The following is a 20,757-nucleotide window of genomic DNA, read 5'->3' as shown; positions in this document are numbered from 1 at the left end:
AACATTTGATTTGTATCTGATAGTGGACATTAGCGTAAATGTTAAACGTCAACAGTTTTACGCCAACAATCATCAGTACCTAATTCAGTAATCACTTGACAGTTGGATTATGATTTATGGATAGATAATAGATATCATCACATCAATATATGTTTTACCACAAACTTTAAAAGTTTAAATTAAATTTATAACACCGTGGGCTGGGCTGTGGTACATAATTTCTGAATTTACATTAAAACGTAAGTAACGATAAGATGGGATAGGCGTCAATTCTTATAAAATATTTATTTTTTATGGCTCCGATACTTACCACTATGTTATTGACGAAAGAGCCATTTTTGACCATCAATTACTTTTAAAATTATAAGTTATGTTTTAGTTAATGCAAGCGCATTGGCTATTTATGCTCATGCTTATGGCTTAATTATTATTGCATATCTATATATCATGCACCCTTTTTTAGGTTAGTCATGGCTGAGTTGGAGGGTCAAGTTAGTAATTTATCTGTTAATGAGGATGATGATTTCGTAGACCCATGGAATGTAGCTGGAAAATCCCAAACTGGAATTGACTATGACAAACTGATAAGTATGTTTCTTATTTGATTCAACACTGGATTAATGGCTCCATGTTTTTATATTTTAATGTCATTCTTTAGTTCGCACATTTAAAAGTTTATACTTTTGTGTTTATTTAATTTATTAGAAGATAATTAAATTAATAATGTTTATAACAAACATCTCTATTGAACTATCTAATATTCTGTGCATTAAAAATATACAATTTAAATTCATATACAAACTGATGCTGCATGATTTTGTTAATTCCTAAGTGTTTTATATTAATTAGTATTTCCATACTTTTCAGAAAGATTTGGGAGTCAGAAGATAGATGAAGAACTTATTCAACGGTTTGAAAAAGTAACTGGACAAAAAGGTATTCTTTAAGGAATCTATAATTTCTATATCTATAATCATTATTTTTATCACATTATCAAATGTTTCAGCTCATCACTTTTTAAGACGTGGTATATTCTTTTCACACAGAGATTTCCATATTATTTTAAACCTTCATGAAGCAGGCAAGAAATTTTATTTGTATACAGGGAGAGGCCCATCTTCTGAAAGTATGCATATTGGTCATTTAATACCATTTATATTTACCAAGTGAGTCCATTTCATATATATTATTTTTAAACAATGAAAATATATGAAATAAAAAACAATACAGAGCTCTACATAAAAATATCTGAATAAGGTGTTTGTTCAGATATTTTAATTTTATATCTGAAGATGCATTTTTAGAATCTGGCTTGACTAAGTAATCCATGAAAGTTCGTATCTAGGCATTTAGATACGTCTCTCATGTTAGCTATAGTTATAAAAATAAGTCTCCTTTTAGATGGTTACAAGATGTGTTTCATGTTCCATTGATAATTCAGCTTACTGATGATGAAAAGGTTATGTGGAAGGATATCAAAATAGAAGATGCAAGACAAATGGCCTTTAACAATGCTAAGGATATTATTGCAGTTGGTTTTAATCCATCTAATACATTTATTTTTAATGATCTAGACTTTATTGGGTATGTATTTGGTTACTATTAAAAAAAAGTGTTCTTGATTTATAACTAATACTTCATTTCAACGATGAAAATTACTAAACTTACTAAAATTAATGATTTTTTTACTGACAAAATTGAAGTAACGTTCAAAACGTCTTAGATATTAGCTAGTAAATCTAAGTGTAAAGTAATTAGATAATTAGTAAATTTGTTTTATAGTGCGTGTTTTTTAAAACATCCAGTAACAAAAAAAGGCTGATGCTTCTGCACATTATTTGTGTATTTTAATATACAGTTAATATTTTACAGGCAGTGTCCAGCATTCTATCAGAATATGTTAAGGGTACAAAAGTGTGTCACTTTTAATCAAGTCAAAGGTATCTTTGGCTTTGGAGACTCGGATGTTATCGGTAAAATAACATTTCCCTCGATAGAAGCAGCACCAGCATTCTCGACTAGTCTGCCATTTATATTTGAAAATAAAGTTGTAAGTATGAACTCCCTCCTAATTTTTGGATTAACACCACCTGTTAGCTGAGATTATATTAATTACTTTTGCTCAAATTAATTTCTACTTCAAGAGTAAAATGACAACTAATCAGTCTAAATTGGAAAAATTTGTCAATGTGAAATTAGTTGCTTTTTTAATTTATTGTATTAAAAATCTTCACAATATATTTATATAAAATAATGACCTTGCTGATAGTTGCCATAAAACAGATACTGTTGTTAAAGTTAAAGTAAACAACTCAAACATATATTAAACTAAATATTTTAAATAAAATCAATATATAATTCCCATTTCTTCTATCGATAGTTTTCTTCTATGTAAAATAATATCTACTCAATGTATTAAATGCTATCTACAGCATGTTTATAAAATACCTCACGGGATCTTACAGGTACCATGTCTTATCCCATGTGCAATCGACCAAGACCCATACTTCAGAATGACTCGAGATGTAGCAGCCCGTCTGAAACTGCCGAAACCAGCTCTGCTTCATGCAAGCTTTCTTCCAGCACTGCAAGGTGCACAGCAGAAGATGTCAGCTAGTGATCCCAATGCTTCAATTTTCCTTAACGACACACCAAAGCAGATTAAGAACAAGGTTAGTTAAAGAATATATTTAGGAAAATAGTCAGCATATTATACAGACAGCATTTAGAAAATAATAGTATAGTAATATAAAAATTTGTGATCACTTGCAGGTGATAAATGTAATACATGTATATAAAAGTAGCAAACGCTTAATTAGCCGTTCAATCAAGATAAAGCTTTGGCGCCAGGAACCAGCTCAGGGGGGGTCAAGACCACCCCCCCCCTGGATGGGGAACGCCGTTGGGAAGAACACTAACATTTAACTATATATATTAAATAATTTCTTATGTCACATATTTCGGTCATATGGTCGTGCGAATGGCCTAAGCATTAATTACTGTTTAATGTTGTAACAAACGCTACGGCCGAATATAATATGGACAGCTAGTTAAGTTAAGATCGTTGGCTGCGACATATACTTGGGTGAAAGTAAATGTCTGCCATATATTTTAGAAAATAATAAGATTACTAAAATAATTATTATTACAGATAAACAAATACGCTTTCTCTGGAGGACAAGCGACGGTTGAAGAACATCGGGAAAAGGGTGGCAACACTGATGTGGATATTTCGTATAAATACTTAACCTTCTTCCTAGAAGATGATGAGAAACTTGCTGAAGTTAGTACAATTTGTAAAGGCTTTGTAGTCTTGTTAAGGCGTTACGCTCCCTCGAGTTCGGTTGACGAATATTAAAATTGAATTTGTATTTCTTTGTGTCTGTTAGATCTAAAGGTCATTACGGAACAGTAGAATTTATATGGCAATTGTATGGCCAGATAAAGCAATGTTAAGTCGATGATGTAACTTAGAAGAAATAACAAAGCAGTCATATAACTGATGCTAAGACAATGAAGCCATAATTAATTTTTTTTTGTTTTGAATAACTTAACTGCAGGAGGACGTGATTTAAACGAAATTTTATATTTAATTGCAGATCAAAAAATCATACGAATCCGGCGAGTTACTTACTGGGGAATTAAAAAAGTTGGCCGTAGAAACCATCACACCTCTGATACAGGACTATCAAGCGAGACGTGCTCAAGTCACCGATGACGTCATGAGAAAATTCTTCGAAATACGCAAGATTGTCGTTTGATCTCAATTAATGGCATTATTTCAATGCATTTATGTACAGTACATATTTATTAAATGTCTCTCTTAAAATGTACAGAGTTTTTACAAATAAATTTATTTTCTTTCAATAAACGTTAAACGTTTGCTGGTACAGCGTTATTTAAATATTCCATAAGTCCATTCCATGTGTCGTTTAATTATTGACCTCGGAAAAAAGTTATGGTTACTAGAGCTTGTAATAGGGCGAGTAGAAAACTTGCCAAAACCACCGAATAAACGATTGAATTTTTCTCTGTTTGATATTCGTTATTAAAAATTTGAAATGTTAAATTTGAGATTTTTGTTTTGTTAAAATATTCAAATAATAACATGTGTGCTCATTTCTATATTTTATTTAAAAAAGTAAGTAACAAAATGGTGTTGATTGCAGGCTCTGAGTAACATTAAATGGGACATTATTTATTTATGAGTTATTTAAATTTACATTTATACCATATTTTGTGTGTAATTTAAGGGTGTGCTTAGCACATGAATTATATTTTGCTGATAAAGAGCTACTTTCAAACAACTGAATTTTTATTTCTCGAATGACATTTGTAAAACAATGTAAGCTTGGAATAATAAAAAAATATAAAGACACTCTGTTATTTAGTATTCATATATAATAATATAAAACCTATTGAAATAATTGACTAGTTAGCTAGACTGAATCTATTTATATTTTTGATCATCACACATTTAGGTATTTTTGACTCAAATCGCGGGTGGGCTACGTTATTATAAAATGAAAACAAACACTACACAATAGGAAAGAGACAAACGACACAAAATACTAAAAACCGAACAACACTTGTGTACACAATACAACTTTGATCGAATATACATAACAATAGAGGAGAAAAGTGTATGACACAGTTCTAATCACCTTCAAGTGGCTGATGGACGGTTTTAAGTGATCGCAGAATGTACAATTACGAGGAGGCTCCGATACCTCTTAAAGCAAATTACACCTGCAAAGACAGTGAGGAAAAAGCAGACGAAAGAGTTATCATAGAAATTGGTCGGCCTGACGCGAGGCAGGAGCAAACATTCTCACATAAGAAATATGACAAGACGATACATCACCGGGCATATCCTCTGGATAACTTTGGAGAGCCTCGGAGAATCACTCATGTTCGGGCACATGAATTTGAATCACAGGATGGTATGTATTACCTAATTTCTTATTCAAAATTAAAACGCCTACCAATATCATGCAGAGAAATTCTAGATGACGAATTCTTTTTACTATTGACTATGACCCAGCCGTTACTATAAATACCTTAATAATGGTATATATATAAAAGACGAATTTCAATTCATTTAAATTACATTTTATTTAAGACTAATATAATGTGCACGTTTAATAACAACGGATCAGACTTAAGTTTAAATAAATTCCTACACATGTGCTTCCGGAGTGTTTTAAATTTTTTAATATATATATATTTCCTTTATGTGAAATAGACTTAAATATCCCAAACCCTATCAAAAACTGGCCAAACTGCATAATATTTACTGCAAGGCCATGAAAGTGTGGTTATATTTTCCTCCTATGGTAGCCGTTTAACTACAACGGTAGCTGCCAATCTTAATAATACGTGTCACTATATATATATTTAAACCAAAAGGAAATTATCACGTTTTATGTGGTTTCAAGTATTTTCGTGCATATTATAATAATGACTAACGTTTTATTTATGTGACAACCACCACATATAATAATTAGGGCCTGTTTCACAATGTCCGGATAAGTTCCAAATAAGCTATTTGTTACTTATTGGTATGATAAATAGTATTTTTGCGTTTCACGACTGTCAGATAGCGCTATACGTCATGAAATTCGAAGTATCTTATTTGGAACTTTTATCTTTCGAATAATTTATGTGTTGCATAGCTATTCAGTCAAAATTATACAATAAGTTATAGGAAATAGAAGTTGAATAATATAAATAAACGATTCTGAAAATATACTTATTACAAACATATAAAAATTAAATATCTGATACATTTTTACTTCAGTGCGTGAACTGTCAGGATACGCGACAAATAAAATATACTTTGCCTTGCGTCGAGAGCGCTTATAAATAATTTAAATATCCGAAATAGGACGGAATCACACTTTTTTCTTATTCTGTGTATATTTAAATATAGAACCGAGATATTTCGAGCACGACGATTACCAGGATATAAGACTTATTCAGGAGTCCAACAACTCTAGATCATCAGTAGAATTTTCTCAAGATTCACACGACCACGTAAAGTTTGTGGATGAGCAGGATACTACTATGGATTGGAAAGAGAGAGCCTTACAACTAGAAAAGGGTAATACAATATTCAGTACATACTTGTACACAAGAGTTTACTTTGATTATTATAAGTAACTTATGCTTTTAGAATATAAGAAGACAGCTTGCGATAGAGAGCGAACCCGAATGAGAGACATGAATCGCGCTTTTGACTTGCTGCGGTCCAAACTTCCTGTGTCAAAACCATCAAAGAAGAAATACTCGAAAATCGAAAGTTTACGGTAGTACTTTACTAAAACTATTAAACTTTATTCAAATTGTTTAAACATTTCAATTTTGTGATATAATTACAAGTACTAAAATAAATCAGTTGCCTTAGATTTATGTTACATGATCATTTGTTAATCTAATAGGCAAATAGGTGATCAGTCCTGTGCCTGACACACGCCGTTGACTTTTTGGGTCGGTTCCCTCACGAGGTTTTATTTTTCGCCGTTTGAGCAAATATTTAATAGAAAGAATATTGTCTAAGTCCATACGATTTATGCTAGAACAATAACAAAAAGTACACAACGAATTGATATCCTCCTCTTTTGGTCATTTTAGTCGGTGTTATGGTTATGTTTTTTATTTCATCTACCCGCTTTTATATTTGATTAGTACCAAAAAATTAAACCTTTTCCTTATCAATATTTCAGAATAGCAATTTCCTATATACGACATTTGGAGTATATGCTTGCCGGTGGTTCTTCTGAAGAAAGTACAGTCTTCTACGAGGTGCATAGTCCAGATAGAAGAAAGTCACCAAGATTCTAATAATATTTGCTCGTTTTACGAATCCACAGAACCATTTAGATGAATCAATGAATTCCTATTTTGTTGACTTCTCGCATTGAAATAAACAAACATTTATATTTTTCTATATAACTTAATTAAAATGATATTTGCAATTGTATACACACTTTTATTCGCTGCTTATATAATTACATCATAGTTTTGACTTGGTAAAGTCAAAGCGTTTTTTTACAGAACTTCACGAATATTTTACACGTTTTGTTTTGCTATCCACTCTTTTTTCGTATTTGACGTTCTCGTGCTTCCTCGTCTTTCATTTTCTCAATCGCTTTGAGGTAATCCAAGTAAGCACACTTTACTAGAAGTGGTACTTTAACAACGCCTGTAAGAAAAACAAAACATTTACTTAAATTAATTTATCCCGATAAGTTTACAATTGTAAAGTTCGCTAAAATTAAATTTGGTCATTTCTTTGGTCATCGTATAACGAGAAAACGGAGAAACACATATTTATATTTTTTAAGTAATTGCCTACATATGTAATATGAAACTGACTGTATATTTATTTGTGTATTACAATACAGAATTTACAATGTATGTATATTTTTTAATCAAATATTTAAATCATTATCATTTTATTACTTATTCGTGACCTGTCGTGATTCTTTTTGACGTATTTTAGAAAAAGAGGTTACTTCATGAATCATAAACGAAACTTATGTACCTGAAAAACAAGTAGTAACGATTGATTTGTAAATTGCATATGCCGGAGCCAATAAGCTTTCCGTTGACTCTTTCCTCTAGAACAAATAAATAAGATAGGTATATATTATATATATTTGCCATTTGTGTCTACTGTGTAGGGCGAGGATGAATCAAATGGTGTTGTTATCACAATGCCTGAACATTGTCAATGATACGACCCAATTAAACCAGGCAGTTATCAACATCAAGGAAGTTACTTCCTGCCCACATCAAGGACAGGATTCTATTTACTTAGTAACTGATCTACTTGATTGAATCATCATTTAACATGTTTATAAGTAATAAGAATGCCTTCTGCCACTCAAGTAAAAAATCTAATCGTTTAACTAGAAGTTTTAAATAATGATGTTAAATGTTTATTTACCCATAAATAACGGCTACTGTATTTTATTTCATTTGGGTATAACATTAAAACCAAATTACGTAGTTTCTGTAAATCGACGAGGACAAAGAGCGAGAAATATAAACAAAATGGTATATATGCAGTGGCGTAGCTATCATAGGGCCAGGTGGTGCAGTGCACCAGGGCCCCGGAGCTCAGGGGGCCCTCAAACCTCAGCTTTGAAAACAATGAGCTACTACACGGAAAAAAAGAAACAGTAAATATCGCAGTGTAAACTGCTTAAACAACGGGGTACCCACTTCATTTTACAGTGAACAGAGAATTTTCCTGTCCAAACAGAGATTTTAACAGTTACACTGGATTGTTTACAGTTCAGTCCCCACGGGAGTCAGTCCGAAATAAGTTTAAGGAATTAAATATTTTAACTTTGGCAAGTCAATACATTTATGAGAATATTTTGTATGTGCGGAAAAATATAGATATCTTTAAAAAGAATAGTAGCTTCCATAATTATAGTACTCGTAATAAAGACAAAATTAGCGCACCAACCACAAGGCTGCATAAAACGAGTAATTCTTTCCAAGGCAATACGTTTTTTCAACAAAATCCCTAGTGAGATACAAATATTGTCAATAAATAAATTTAAATCGTACACTAAAGTAAAACTGCTTGCTAAGGGCTATTATAATATAAATGAATACTTAAACGATCATAGTGCTTGGATATGAATTGCTTCAGTATAAATAGGTAACGCGACAGAATCTCTCGGCTGCATTTTCAGACTATGGGGCGATCGTCGACATCTACGTCTTTTTTTAAATGTAAAGTGGGAACAAACCGTGATTCATGTGGTATCAAATTATTTCAGTATAATTAGTATTATTACTATTTTCTTGTGTAGCCAAGTGCACATTTCAAGGATCGTCATGCTCACTCAAATGTCATTGCTTGTGGCGGCGTCCATGCGTCGGGTTGTCTCTCTCCCTAAAATATGGCGAGGGGGCCAATGGCTGGCCATGCGTCATACTCGTGAACGGGTGCTACTTGTGGTGACTGGTCGTACTTGAATTCGTGTTTGCGGTGATATTAGTTGTTTATACTACGTCTTTGCGTGTTGTTCTCACGAGTACGTAAGTGTGTGCTCCTATTTCACCATGCCTCCTGCTGATAGAGGACAAATCTTTGTTTTTAATCTTTTTTTATTTTTTTATTCTTTATTACTCAATATGTCACATGGTGTAGTGGTTGCAGCTCCTTACAAGCATTGTTTAAAAAAAAAACTTGGCGATTAAAAAGAGTGGCGGAGAGTTTATTGCCAGTTCTTCTCTTCCGTTCTACGCCCTTGATTTGAGAACTGGCAGTAAATGTAAAATTAAATTCATTTAATATTTCCTTTTTTTGACGTTCATAAGTGTACATTGTTACCTACATGAATAAATAAATTTTGAATTTGAATTTGAATTTTCATACTGTACGCAGCAGCAACGGTTACAGTGTTAGTTGTTACAGTATTGACTACAGAGCGATTCATTTAATTTTACAGTGTGGCACGGTTATTTCACTGTTCTTTATACGGTTAGTGACGTTATCACTAGTGTTGCCCAAATTCGGTCTTGGTCTTGCAAGAACTACAACAAACAAGCGATGCTACTGTTTCATACAATTCCTGTTACTTCCGCGGCAGATAGATCTTTCAGTAAACTGAAGATTATAAAAAATAAGAAACAGCATTCGACAAGATCGCCTCCGACATTTATCGTTAATTACAATAGAAAATGAGACGGCATCAAACTTGGATTTGAGTGAAATTATAGACGAATTCGCAAAAATTAAAGCGCGCAAGAGATTGTGAATTGGGCGGGAAATTCTGTTAAAAATCGTTTTTTTCCATTAATTAATCTCATCTGTATAATAAATATTCTATATTGTCATGTGCGTCGTTGTTTATTTATTCCCTTTTTCTTCTATTAAACACATGGAGATTCTAATAGAGACGACGTATGGATTTAGCCTACTAAGTTCACTTACTGTTTTCTATTCTTATTCTTATCAATAATTTTGAAGGCCAATATTAGTTCAAACTACGCGGAAAGAGGGGAGGAGGAGGGCCCGATTCTTTCCCTATGCACCAGGGCCCTTGTCCCCCTAGCTACGCCACTGTATATATGTATGAATGTATGCAAGGATAAAAATAAATGAAACAACAGAACGGAATGAACCGCGTATGCAGTCTACTCTCAGTTACTAGGAGATTATAATAATGGATAACGGCATGCGAAGCGTACAAAGTAAACCCCGCCCATGAAGTGCGATCTTGGCGAGTCGAGATCGAGACAGGTGAGTCACTATTCGTTACACCCATTCACCGATTAAATTCAATTCGCCATGAAGACGCATTCAACGCTATGAAATTTTTCTCCATCTAATACGATGATTAGCAAGTGTTGTGTCATGTTGGGACGTTGAGTATTAGGATAACAGAACTCCTACAGAGCAAAAACATAAATGGTGAGATCTCTCATCGTTCGTTTCAAAGAAGCATTTAATAATTAATATTATCATAGTTCATTGACATAGTACATAGTTGTTTTGTCTTGTCTGAAAAATTCATGATCTAAATTCGTACAGAAATATATGTTTTTTTATTACATTTTAAGTAAAACTTTTAGGAGCGACTAATATTGTAAGGATTTTTTTTCTGACGGTAAACCGCATTGTAGTTTCCGCTATTTAAATATAATAATTCGGAATGGTCGTAAGTATATGTCTCATATACGCTTCTCGACTTATACGCCAGCTAGTGGCAAATAACATAATCAATTATTTATTTCCAAATTTTCAAACGGATCAATTGTAAATAGCAAAGTTTTTTTAAAGCACTTTGCATTAAATTTGCATTTTTTTAAATCTCGAAATATACATATTGATTTAATACTTTTAAAATAAGTAAATTATTTTAAAAATAAGTAATAAATTTTCTGACTATTGCGACATTCTATAATATTCAATAACAAGGTTATATATTGACATGTGTTGATCTAACATTCAATTTTCTACTCTCAATTATTTTTATTTAACAATTGAAAATATTTATGAAAATTAAAGAGATATTAATGAATTTTAAATAGAATACAAAATGAAATAGTGAATATGGCAGAAGAAGAATGGCAGAGTCCCAGAAACTCTTTTATCAATAAATAATAACTTGACCTGTAACATACGTAAGAAATTATGATGACATTCAATTAATTACCTGTTTCGAATGAATAATGAATATAATTAAATTATAATATGATATTTATTATTTATTTAAGTTGTTATTATTTAATCATTTCGTTAGTCATTTAATTCGCATAGTGACGACGTACACAAATTTATGATGTAACGAAAACTACTAGGAGTATATGGGTTGGTGAGGAGCATATTCAATAAATGAGAGGCAAGTTCAACTAATACAGTACAACTAAATAATACTATAAAAAGGACTAACAATAACATTTCCACACATATCAAAGATGGGAGGACGTCTCGTGTTTATACTTCTTATGTATTCCTGCCAGCGACTTATGCACTCTGTTACGTCTTGTTGGGTACCCCACACTCCTTGCGTATACGTAAAATACACTGCACCTACCAGGATACCAGCCTAGAAAAGCAGTTCAGTAATCCGGTTAAGTAATTACTAATGATGATGAAATTCATAGGAGGTGGACATCGCATTACCTCCACCAATCAATAGTCTATTTGTACTAAGTTAACATAAAGAATAAGATCTTTACTTACTTTTACCGCATACATTAATTTTCCATGAGCATAAACGGGGCCAATTTTCGGTACTTGCACTTTCCCGGGACATATTCTTGCTTGATATTCTTCCCTGGTGCAAACTTTTATACAGGTGGGATGCAGAGGGAGTTCTATTAGACAACATTTTTTATTATTTGGTTATTAAAAAAAATGATTTATTATTATTTTATTTTATAAGAAATTATCTAATTATAAAGTAAAAAACGGGTCGTCTTCGTTAAAAAAAAACTTTTTCAAAGTGTTCTTCTCTCCCTTCCTTTCCTACTCTTTCTTATTCTATATTTATTTTTCATTGTAATAAAAATAATATTTTTTCAAATTAGTTTCGAGATTGTGTAACAATTGTTACATACTTTGTAATAGTTACCAGGGCAACAGAAATTAACAGAGCTAAATTCTGTACTACGTTTTACATGCGTCTCACGAATTCATTGAAGGAGAGAATCTCATCGTAGCAAGGATGGAGTCTTGTAAACTAGCTTATGGAAGGTGTGTTAATTTTGGAAAAAAAGACTTACAACCAATGTTCGTGCACGTTGCTGATAAAGCCGGAAGAACACTTCACTAACCTGTCACGCGGGGACAGTCGAATTTTTGCGTAGGGCTACATTTTTCATACACTTGCATGTTGGGTTTTGGTTGTTTTATGTGTTTCGCCAAATTTATTGTACGGCACGGCTCGCATCTTAGGCGACTCGGGTCAAGATTTTCACACATTTTAAATTTTCATAAATTCAACTTTTAATTTTGAAAATGAATCTCCAAATGACAGATTTTACTGTCAAATCCTCTGCTTGAAGATATTTTTTTTAATTTTAAAGAAACACGTGAAAGATACAAAAAAGTTTATAAATATGTCTACAGAATAATTATATTATTTCATATAATTTACCAGTAGCGCTACAACCTTTTAGGGCTCAGCCTCAGAGCCTCAAATTGATTTTTCTAATATGCAAGTAGGTGATCCTATACCAACCGAAGACACACACCGTTGACTTTTTATTTATTTCTCAGCCACTTCTCTGCTATACTGGTTTCCTTGCAATTCCTTCACCGTACGAGCAAGTTTTAGATGCGCACAGAAATTCTATTGGTGTACAACCGAGGATTGAACCTACGGGCTACGAAGCCTATAATGAACATAGCACACTGAAGCCACTCGGCCAACAGCTTAAAATAAAAATAAAACCTTTCTGTAAATTTTGACTGTAAGTACTTACTCCTCTAGAACAGCTCTATTTTAACTCTGTCGCTTCAGTAGTACCGGGCCTTGGAACTAACAACCATTAGGTACTTATAGCAGTAGCACGCACCGGGTGGGTAGGTCTCTCAACTTTAAGAACAATCTACAAACAAAAAAAATAAAACGCTAGCATAAAAAATTCTTTATCAGTGATTCCTCCACTGATCCATATCCTTTATCACATAAAATTTATTGCTTTTTGCTTTTGATAAGATGACACTTACAAATTTCGCACCAAGTGCCACCCAAGGTATTGTACTATTCATACTGAGGTTGGGCTTGGCTACCCAAGCCAAATACATAGATTTTTGGTCTCGGCTAAGCATAATATGTATTATATATCATCGATATCGTTCTGTTGTTTTTCTTCTTGGCCTTGCAGTGTCGTATTTAGGTGTCTTACCCTATAGACTATGCTTGTTTTAAGATAATATTATAATAGAAATGCATAAACTATGATTTATCTGCATACAAAATAACATGCAGTTAAATGGCGAGTAGTGGGTCGAAGCGAACTCCAGCAGTATGAATCCTCTTAGTTTTAATTGTCTCTGATACTTAACTGAAACCCATAAATAGAAAACAATAAGTTATAATAATTATAATAGAAGTCTGATGTATGATTGTATGAGTATCATTCGAGTAACGAACGGAAGAGTGGTTGAGATATCAACTCCCACACGTCGCGTCCGTCACATTGCGCAAAAGTTCGCTTCTAGCCTAGATATATCTTGTTATTGCGAAATTATGAAAAAAATCCCTTTGATTTACATAAAAAAATTAAATAGTTGCTTATATATTTTTTTAATGTAATGTTACTACTTTGTACAACTCAGTATTAAATAGTATTATAATTAAGTGTTTACTTCATTGGCCATCATAATACATTTGGAATAGTTATATTATAATAATATATACTTAATTACTCGTACATGCTTGTATTATTAAGTATATAACATGTGTGAAATAAGATTTTATTTGAAGTATATATAATTACATAAAATCTGGATTTTGGCAAAATATTGAAATAAAATCATTATGTTCAATTAGTGGTCCACATAAGTCCTGGAACCAGCTCAGGGGGGGGGGGTCTTGGGAGTAATGAACCCCCCCCCCTGCCGTTGCTTGCATTAGACCAAAACATTCGAAGGCTTGTGTCTGTCACAGAAGGCTAAATCTGAAGCCCAGACCTGAAAAGGTTGTGAAGGCACTAATTTATTTATTTTATATTAAACAAGAACATTTTAAAACCCTTAAGTAAGTAACCCGTAAGTAATAAAACCAAATTTAACTAAGAATCTTGAACATAGAATTGTAAGACTATACATGCGATTTAGCATATCTTAGGAATTTACCGTTCCTATCTGGTCTAGAATTCTAGATAGCAATCTCCATTGTAAAGAGGACCTTTGACCCAAATTGAAAGTATAGAAAGTCCTTTATGAGGCAGGTAAAAGTACTTAACGTTACCTTGTTATGCCAATAAATTCTCAGAGAGAGAAAAATGAAAATGTGTACGTTTCGGGACGCCCAACCGAAGCGATAACTTTAACTAATAATGATTATTTAATTCGGTAATGTTCCGAGGATCATCTTCTAATTTCAACTTCTAAAAATGGTGATAGTTTGAGGTAGATAGAGGAGGAGCCTGCCTACCACTGCCGTATGCGTGAGAGAAAGGGAAGACTAGACAGACTGTCGTCGTAACGCGTTACGTAACGACATAGTTTTCCATAAGAAGTTATCACTTCAAAAAGTATGCTTCCCAAGTATTTGAATCAAAATGATTAAAGGGATGTATAGATTTTTTTTTAAATATTATTGAAGAATGTGGTTTACTTGGAACCACGGCATATGTATAAAATTTTGGAAAAATTCTTCAATTCAGCTTCATTCAGACAAACAATCATTTATGAAAATATTAATTAGGCTAATGAAACATCATATCGCACCGTAACTTGTTTCCGCTTTGATAACTAATATTTTTTGCCCACTGGGAATTTCGCAACAAATCGAAATTTCCTGTGGCAATCCTTATAAGGATAAAGCAGAGACTCCGGCCAAACTGCATGTTCTATATAATTGGGTGATGTGTGTAAGAGCGAGCGAGCTTAAATATACATATAATATGTACAATTCCAATATTATGTTGTCATTTTAATGAGGTTTAATTTAAATATTGATTTATTTCAGTCATTTTACTAACTGGAGTTGGGTATATAATCATTTCCAATCATTTATTTTGCCTTAGCGCACTTACACTAGATAGGATTATTTAATCAGTAACTATATTATAATTACTATATGTACTAATCTAGAGGTGAAAAATGTAGTATTACCTAGTATTTACTAAATTAAAATGCTAAATACAGCTAAATGATTTTTAGAAGTTATATTATTATATAATAAATAAGTTATCGCTAAACCAATAAAATAAATATCAAATCATTTACTTCCAGTAGACTAAGTGGTCTCCTGGAAAAATGGCACTTTTGAACGTTAAATAAAATATTAAGATGATTTTAGTTTTGTCTTTTATTAACATAACTTTTACACATTTAAAGAAAAACACTTTTAACGGATTATAGTTATGTATTATTGTATTTAAACTTATATCACCACATACACAAACACTTGACGCACGCTGTAAAGCACGCGAAACGTCGCTTTAAATTTAAAATTATGTACAAATAATTATAAGTTTAAATACAATAATACATAACTATAATCCGTTAAAAGTGTTTTTCTTTAAATGATTTTAGTTGCCTCTTCCAAAAGGTAGTTTCGTGTGGAGAAGAATGGGCAAGAAACTCCACACTTACTCTTTTAAAAAAGAGTTAACAATATGTATTTGTATACACTTATTTAATAATCATATGTGAAGACAATGTACTACCAGCCTAAAATTACTATACAGGTCTATTATTGTATTATTAGTTTAAATGTTCCTCGCATATTTACAAATATCGATACTATAGAGTATTATACAATAAAGATTAATAAAAAAAAAACAATAAAACTATGTGTGAGATTAACATAAAATAATGCGTTTACTGTATCAATGTAAATCAACAAAAAATATGTAAAATTAGATCAGAAACCAATTGATTTTGTCAAGGTTCTGATAATTGTCGTCGTCCATGCGTCGGGTTGTCTCTCTCCCTAAAATATGGCGAGGGGGCCGATGTCTGACCATGCGTCGTACTCGTGAACGGATGCTAGTTGTGGTGACTGGTCGTACTTGAATTTGTGTATGTGGTGATATTAGTTGTTTCTACTACGTATTTGCGTGTTGTTCCCACGAGTATCACGGACGGACAAATCTTTGTTTTTAATTTATTTTATTATTCTTAATTACTCAAGATGCCATATGGAACATGGTGTAATGGTTGCAGCTCCTTACAAACGTTTTACAAATTTGGCGATTAAAAGAGTTCCGGAGAGTAAAGTAAATTCACAATTAATTTAATTTTTTTGACGTTCATAAGCGTACTTGTTTACCTATATGAATAAATATATTTTTGTGTTTTTTGTCCTATGTATCAAGCCCAGCATGTTTCCAAGCATTCTTACCGTCAAATAACAACAAAACCCATCCCTAAGTCATGTTAATTATATAGTGTGAACATGAGTCAAGATAAAAAAGCTGTAAGCTTTATGTGAACTCGAAAAAGCTCTTACGCGCCTAGCTTTTGAGCGTCCATTGATGTTTTCATGAATGTACGGTGGGGGTGGCATCACACGATCCTCTTGCGCCACTCGCCAGAGTCTAACTGACAGTCCTCTAGGTCGGTGCCCGTGCGCAGTGCGGTTCTCGCTACAGCGGGAAATTCAAATATTTTGTGCCTGAACTGTGTTGTGTTAGAGGAATTATTTAGCTTCGGGCATGCTGTAAAATGGGAAAAGTTTATTTAAGGTAAAAATAATTTTGTTAGCTAGAAAATAATTAATTAATCTGGATAATATTACAATTTTATTATTTTACGATATATATTTTTTATTTCAGTAATATATACCTTACTTAATTACGAAAGTTGAAATATCTTGAATAAAAAACAGATTTGAAACCATATAAAAAAATTAAACAAATAATTCTAAATGTACGGGTTACTTAGATTTTAAATATGCTGTATTTTTCGTACTTAACCAAACTTCTGCTTAAAGTACGATTTTAAAATATAATTATATTTTTATACTCAAAATAATTTAAAAAAAGATAATGTTTCATTTTATTTATACACATGCAATACTGTCTTCAAAATGAACAATTTCCTTGCTCCTTCCTAGCTCATATGGTATCGCACTTGAATTATTGACGTTGTATCCATATTCGAATAATATTTTAATTAAAAACAAAAGAAAATGATTAGCGAAGCCAAACTTAGAAAAGTTTCAAATTCCTGTGATACATTCTTATTTACCAAATTTTCTTAGTAAAGTTTCTTAATGATTGATTGGCAAATGTAATTCCAATATTAAGAATATACCGGCACTAATTAAATTTGGATACATAGAAATGTAAAATAAATGTAAAAATTTTGTTCCCTGTGGGCAATATACCTTTAATCAATTTCCTCTCTGTATTTCGATACTTATTTGTTTAACGAGGAAACACCATATTGATTGACGATTTAATTTGCGGATACATTTGCTTGTTTTATATATATTGTTTTAAATTCATACTAAATTGATTACTAAATAGTGATTGAAATTGATAAGATCGTTATAGTTTATCATATTTCTTGTTTTTTTTATTTATTTCAAAACTGCATTAGTAACTATACAGACAAGGTCAAAATATTGTTTTTCTACGCACGTCATACTTTACTTTGAGCATGTTAACAATGTACATAACTAACTTTGCTTCATACATATGAAACTGAATCTTTTGTTTCAACTATACTAACAAATTCCAAGGCTCAAGTTACGTCTACAGACCTTAGCTACAGCCTAAGAGGCATAAAAAAAACGCAAATTCGATCGCATGTCATGTCAGTCGGCGAATGTGGCGCGAAGGGTCCGAATACAAACAGGATCCATGAAAAAATAAGGCCGAATTTAACTTAACTATTGTTCCTTTATGCCGATGCCGAAGATTCTTTGCCACTCATGCATAAATTCATTGCCCATTTGTGACAAAAACCTGCTTTAATGGGTAGATTAGATAAAGGTATTTTCACGTAATTCGAGTAGTTTTTGGAAATGCGCCGTTTAGTGTGGCTTACAAAAAGCATCATTATATGTCATCATACAATGTTTTTTGTCGCATAAAAAAAGAAAAAAAAATTATACATGCAACCCTTGTAAGAGAAAAATAATAAATAATAATAATAATACAATGTTTTTTATATATAACATGATCTTTCATGACTTTTGTATTATAAAACAGAATTATTAAAAGTTGTATACTGATTTGTGACTCTGATAAATTGCTTAATTGCCTATGTATGTTTATACGTACATTGTACTAAGAACGTTAAAAATACATTTGTGCTGGCATAAATTAGCTGAGCATTTTATTTCTATCTAGAACTACGCCATTTGTATTTGACGGAATTAGGGCATCAGTCAAACAATGGTTTTACAATAGCTCTTTACAGTCATTGCATAACCTAGGCTGAAATGGTCGTAGGCAAATTTAAACGAAGTACAAATGAACCATCCAATGGTAATTGGTCTTTAGTGTAGTGAATGCCGTGGGATTTAAAACAATGAGGTGACAAATGACCATAAGAAAGCTTTAATTAACAAATGTCTTAGTATTTAAATATAAATGCGTTTACGCCTATAATCCATCTAGTCTAGGGAATAGAGAGTGCTTAACATTTATTCTGCCCTGGTACTTATAGGTATGAAGTTAGACTTCAGTCTAGGTCTTAAAGTGTCTGAGTCTGGCTGGATGTATGGTAGCTACTAGGGCGCACTTTATACGTTCCAACATACTATAATAAATATGGTAAAGCTTTTTCGGTACAAAAATCTGCCCAAAAAATCAATATGTAAATGCCGTATACTTTTTTATATTTTTTTTTTTCATAATAATTTTATAAATTATAATGAAAAAAAATTAAATTATAAAATCAATTTTACTGAACAATATACGTAAGGACTCAATTTCCAAGTCACTCAATCATATTTATAAAGCATATATTTTTAAATTTCTCAATATTTAATGAAATACGGTACGTACTAATTGATTTCAGTGAACTGTAAAATGCAGTTGAAAGCTTGATCACAGTTTTCCGGCACACTTCCAAGTAAGTGTTAATGGTATGATTGATTTGTCGTATAAAGTACAATAATAGTAACAACTCAATCAAGCACTACAACTTTCCTCTTTGAGTTTAATTATTTTATTATTAGATCTATTAACTAACTATTATCGGTGATTTCTGATTAAAATCGTAATTTCACTTTTAACATTACTAAACATTTCAATTTTTACTTATTGTATTAAAAAAACCATTGATAAATTTAAAAAAATGAATCATCATTTGTAACTGTTCCAATTCGAAACTATTTTGCCTATTCTCCAATAAAGAACACACAAAACACGAATTGTTTCGCCAGAACTCGAACCCACATCCCTGTTTAGCCAAAAGGCATGAATTTAGTAACCTCTAAAACTCCTAAAAACAATTTCCCTTTCGTTACAAAAATCGCAGCATTTTAAATATTCAAAACCTTTATGAAGTACATATCACTTGTCGACGTGTAAAGAACAGACGAAGATAAAATAAATAGAAAAACTTTAATTTGGCCAAGGTTTTTGGTAGGTGTGTGGTAATGCGTAGGATGATTACCATTTACGTTCCAGAGGGAACGAATTCTTGATGGTTAAACTCAAAACATACCTAATACTCTCAGTTTTTTATTAAAATATACAAGTTTTTTACCATAAAATCGCCACGAGTAGTTGATTTTTATATAGAGATTGAGTGTTTATAATAACCTACTCGACGTAGTAATTGCGTTTTGTGCTGAACATTTACTCCAATTGTTGATTCGTGCAAAATAATTGTGGGCAGCCGGTAAGTGCAGGCCTGTTAAAAATATAAATGAAAAGATTGATTTTGATTGAATGATTTTCTTATGGTGACAATTCATTTAACTAAAACTAATTAAAATAAGTCCGATTCGTTTTTTTTTTAACTAAACATTCTGTTCTTTTCTTAAATTTCTTTTATCTTGGACTTGCTGAAATAAAAATCGGCTTAATCCGGAATTACTCAAAACGTCGAAGATACTTTTTGGGTATCCGGTACCCGGGCATAAAAAGATGGATCAATTATTTCTTTCTGCCAGCTTGGAAACAAGAAAGTACATAGATGATTCCTTGATTGATACCATCGAAACCTGTGACAAGAAACTTGTTTCCAAAACACGTTGGCATGAACTTATATTTCTTTTGTCTTTCGGTAGGTACCTTTCACACACGTTACGAATCCTTTTCAATTTACATAGGCAGTTTTTGTCTGAACCAAAACATGTTATCAATTTACCGTGGATTTCACATTAAAATAGCAAACCTCATAACCACTACAGGAAAATTATTAATTTTTGCTCTTAAATAAACATGTGATGCAATCAATGGGTCAGGTTCGAGGCTTGAACTATGACTCATGGTCAAAATCCAATTCGTTTTTGACATACGGGTTATACTTAGCTATGAGTATCGACTTCAAAGTCTATCCCGATTTATGAAATCTTGGCTATAGTTTTCGTTTATCCAGAATCACGATAAAAAAAATCAATCTTAGGGAAACTAGCGTACAAT

General features: G+C 32.1%; 4 protein-coding genes across 9 annotated transcripts in view; 3 read left to right on the top strand and 1 right to left on the bottom strand.

Moving 5' to 3' along the window:
• The first annotated feature begins 82 nt into the window (after nucleotides 1-82).
• LOC110992001 (tryptophan--tRNA ligase, cytoplasmic) lies at nucleotides 83-3,890 on the top strand. The gene is made up of 9 exons (XM_022257617.2): nucleotides 83-239; nucleotides 464-588; nucleotides 868-936; nucleotides 1,007-1,166; nucleotides 1,402-1,584; nucleotides 1,873-2,050; nucleotides 2,466-2,672; nucleotides 3,152-3,283; nucleotides 3,600-3,890. The coding sequence occupies exons 2-9, from the start codon at nucleotides 471-473 to the stop codon at nucleotides 3,759-3,761; spliced, it is 1,209 nt and encodes a 402-aa protein (XP_022113309.2). The 5' UTR covers nucleotides 83-239; nucleotides 464-470; the 3' UTR covers nucleotides 3,762-3,890.
• A 762-nt stretch (nucleotides 3,891-4,652) lies between these two features.
• On the top strand, nucleotides 4,653-6,995 carry LOC110992007 (transcription factor 15). The gene is made up of 4 exons (XM_022257630.2): nucleotides 4,653-4,943; nucleotides 5,933-6,103; nucleotides 6,176-6,308; nucleotides 6,726-6,995. Exons 1-4 carry the CDS (start codon nucleotides 4,703-4,705, stop codon nucleotides 6,841-6,843), a joined length of 663 nt encoding a protein of 220 aa, XP_022113322.2. The 5' UTR covers nucleotides 4,653-4,702; the 3' UTR covers nucleotides 6,844-6,995.
• A 93-nt stretch (nucleotides 6,996-7,088) lies between these two features.
• LOC110992008 lies at nucleotides 7,089-12,497 on the bottom strand. The gene is made up of 5 exons (XM_022257632.2): nucleotides 12,307-12,497; nucleotides 11,714-11,847; nucleotides 11,421-11,576; nucleotides 7,547-7,622; nucleotides 7,089-7,204 (listed from the first exon to the last, which is right to left on the bottom strand). Exons 1-5 carry the CDS (start codon nucleotides 12,452-12,454, stop codon nucleotides 7,089-7,091), a joined length of 630 nt encoding a protein of 209 aa, XP_022113324.1. The 5' UTR covers nucleotides 12,455-12,497.
• Nucleotides 12,498-16,733: 4,236 nt separating this feature from the next.
• The window catches only part of LOC110992012 (papilin), a 63,144-nt gene continuing 59,120 nt past the window's right edge, over nucleotides 16,734-20,757 (top strand). For 4 of the 6 annotated variants that reach the window (XM_045629802.1, XM_045629807.1, XM_022257636.2 and 1 more), the window contains exon 1: nucleotides 16,735-16,896. In XM_045629802.1, the coding sequence (XP_045485758.1) occupies nucleotides 16,877-16,896 (20 nt within the window). In that variant the 5' untranslated portion in view covers nucleotides 16,735-16,876. Of the gene's footprint in view, nucleotides 16,897-20,757 lie in introns of all 6 variants that reach the window. The other 2 variants (XM_045629820.1, XM_045629817.1) reach the window with 1 other exon arrangement.

Source organism: Pieris rapae, chromosome 1 (genome assembly GCF_905147795.1).
Source record: "Pieris rapae chromosome 1, ilPieRapa1.1, whole genome shotgun sequence".
Lineage (NCBI taxonomy): Eukaryota > Metazoa > Arthropoda > Insecta > Lepidoptera > Pieridae > Pieris > Pieris rapae.
This window is presented reverse-complemented; position numbering and strand designations above follow the sequence as displayed.

What these genes read in the sequence shown, in the direction of transcription:
- LOC110992001 (XM_022257617.2), top strand. Translation starts at nt 471, where the DNA reads ATGGCTGAGTTGGAGGGTCAAGTTAGTAATTTATCTGTTAATGAGGAT. An exon ending in TGACTATGACAAACTGATAA is followed by an intron (nt 589 to 867) that starts GTATGTTTCTTA and finishes CATACTTTTCAG; the next exon opens with AAAGATTTGGGAGTCAGAAG. An exon ending in TTATATTTGAAAATAAAGTT is followed by an intron (nt 2,051 to 2,465) that starts GTAAGTATGAAC and finishes GGGATCTTACAG; the next exon opens with GTACCATGTCTTATCCCATG.
- LOC110992008 (XM_022257632.2), bottom strand. Translation starts at nt 12,454, where the DNA reads ATGTGTGAAAATCTTGACCCGAGTCGCCTAAGATGCGAGCCGTGCCGT. An exon ending in CGACTGTCCCCGCGTGACAG is followed by an intron (nt 11,848 to 12,306) that starts GTTAGTGAAGTG and finishes GTTGTCTAATAG; the next exon opens with AACTCCCTCTGCATCCCACC. An exon ending in ATATGTGTGGAAATGTTATT is followed by an intron (nt 7,623 to 11,420) that starts GTTAGTCCTTTT and finishes TATTTGTTCTAG; the next exon opens with AGGAAAGAGTCAACGGAAAG.
- LOC110992007 (XM_022257630.2), top strand. Translation starts at nt 4,703, where the DNA reads ATGTACAATTACGAGGAGGCTCCGATACCTCTTAAAGCAAATTACACC. An exon ending in AGCCTTACAACTAGAAAAGG is followed by an intron (nt 6,104 to 6,175) that starts GTAATACAATAT and finishes TTATGCTTTTAG; the next exon opens with AATATAAGAAGACAGCTTGC. An exon ending in TCGAAAATCGAAAGTTTACG is followed by an intron (nt 6,309 to 6,725) that starts GTAGTACTTTAC and finishes TCAATATTTCAG; the next exon opens with AATAGCAATTTCCTATATAC.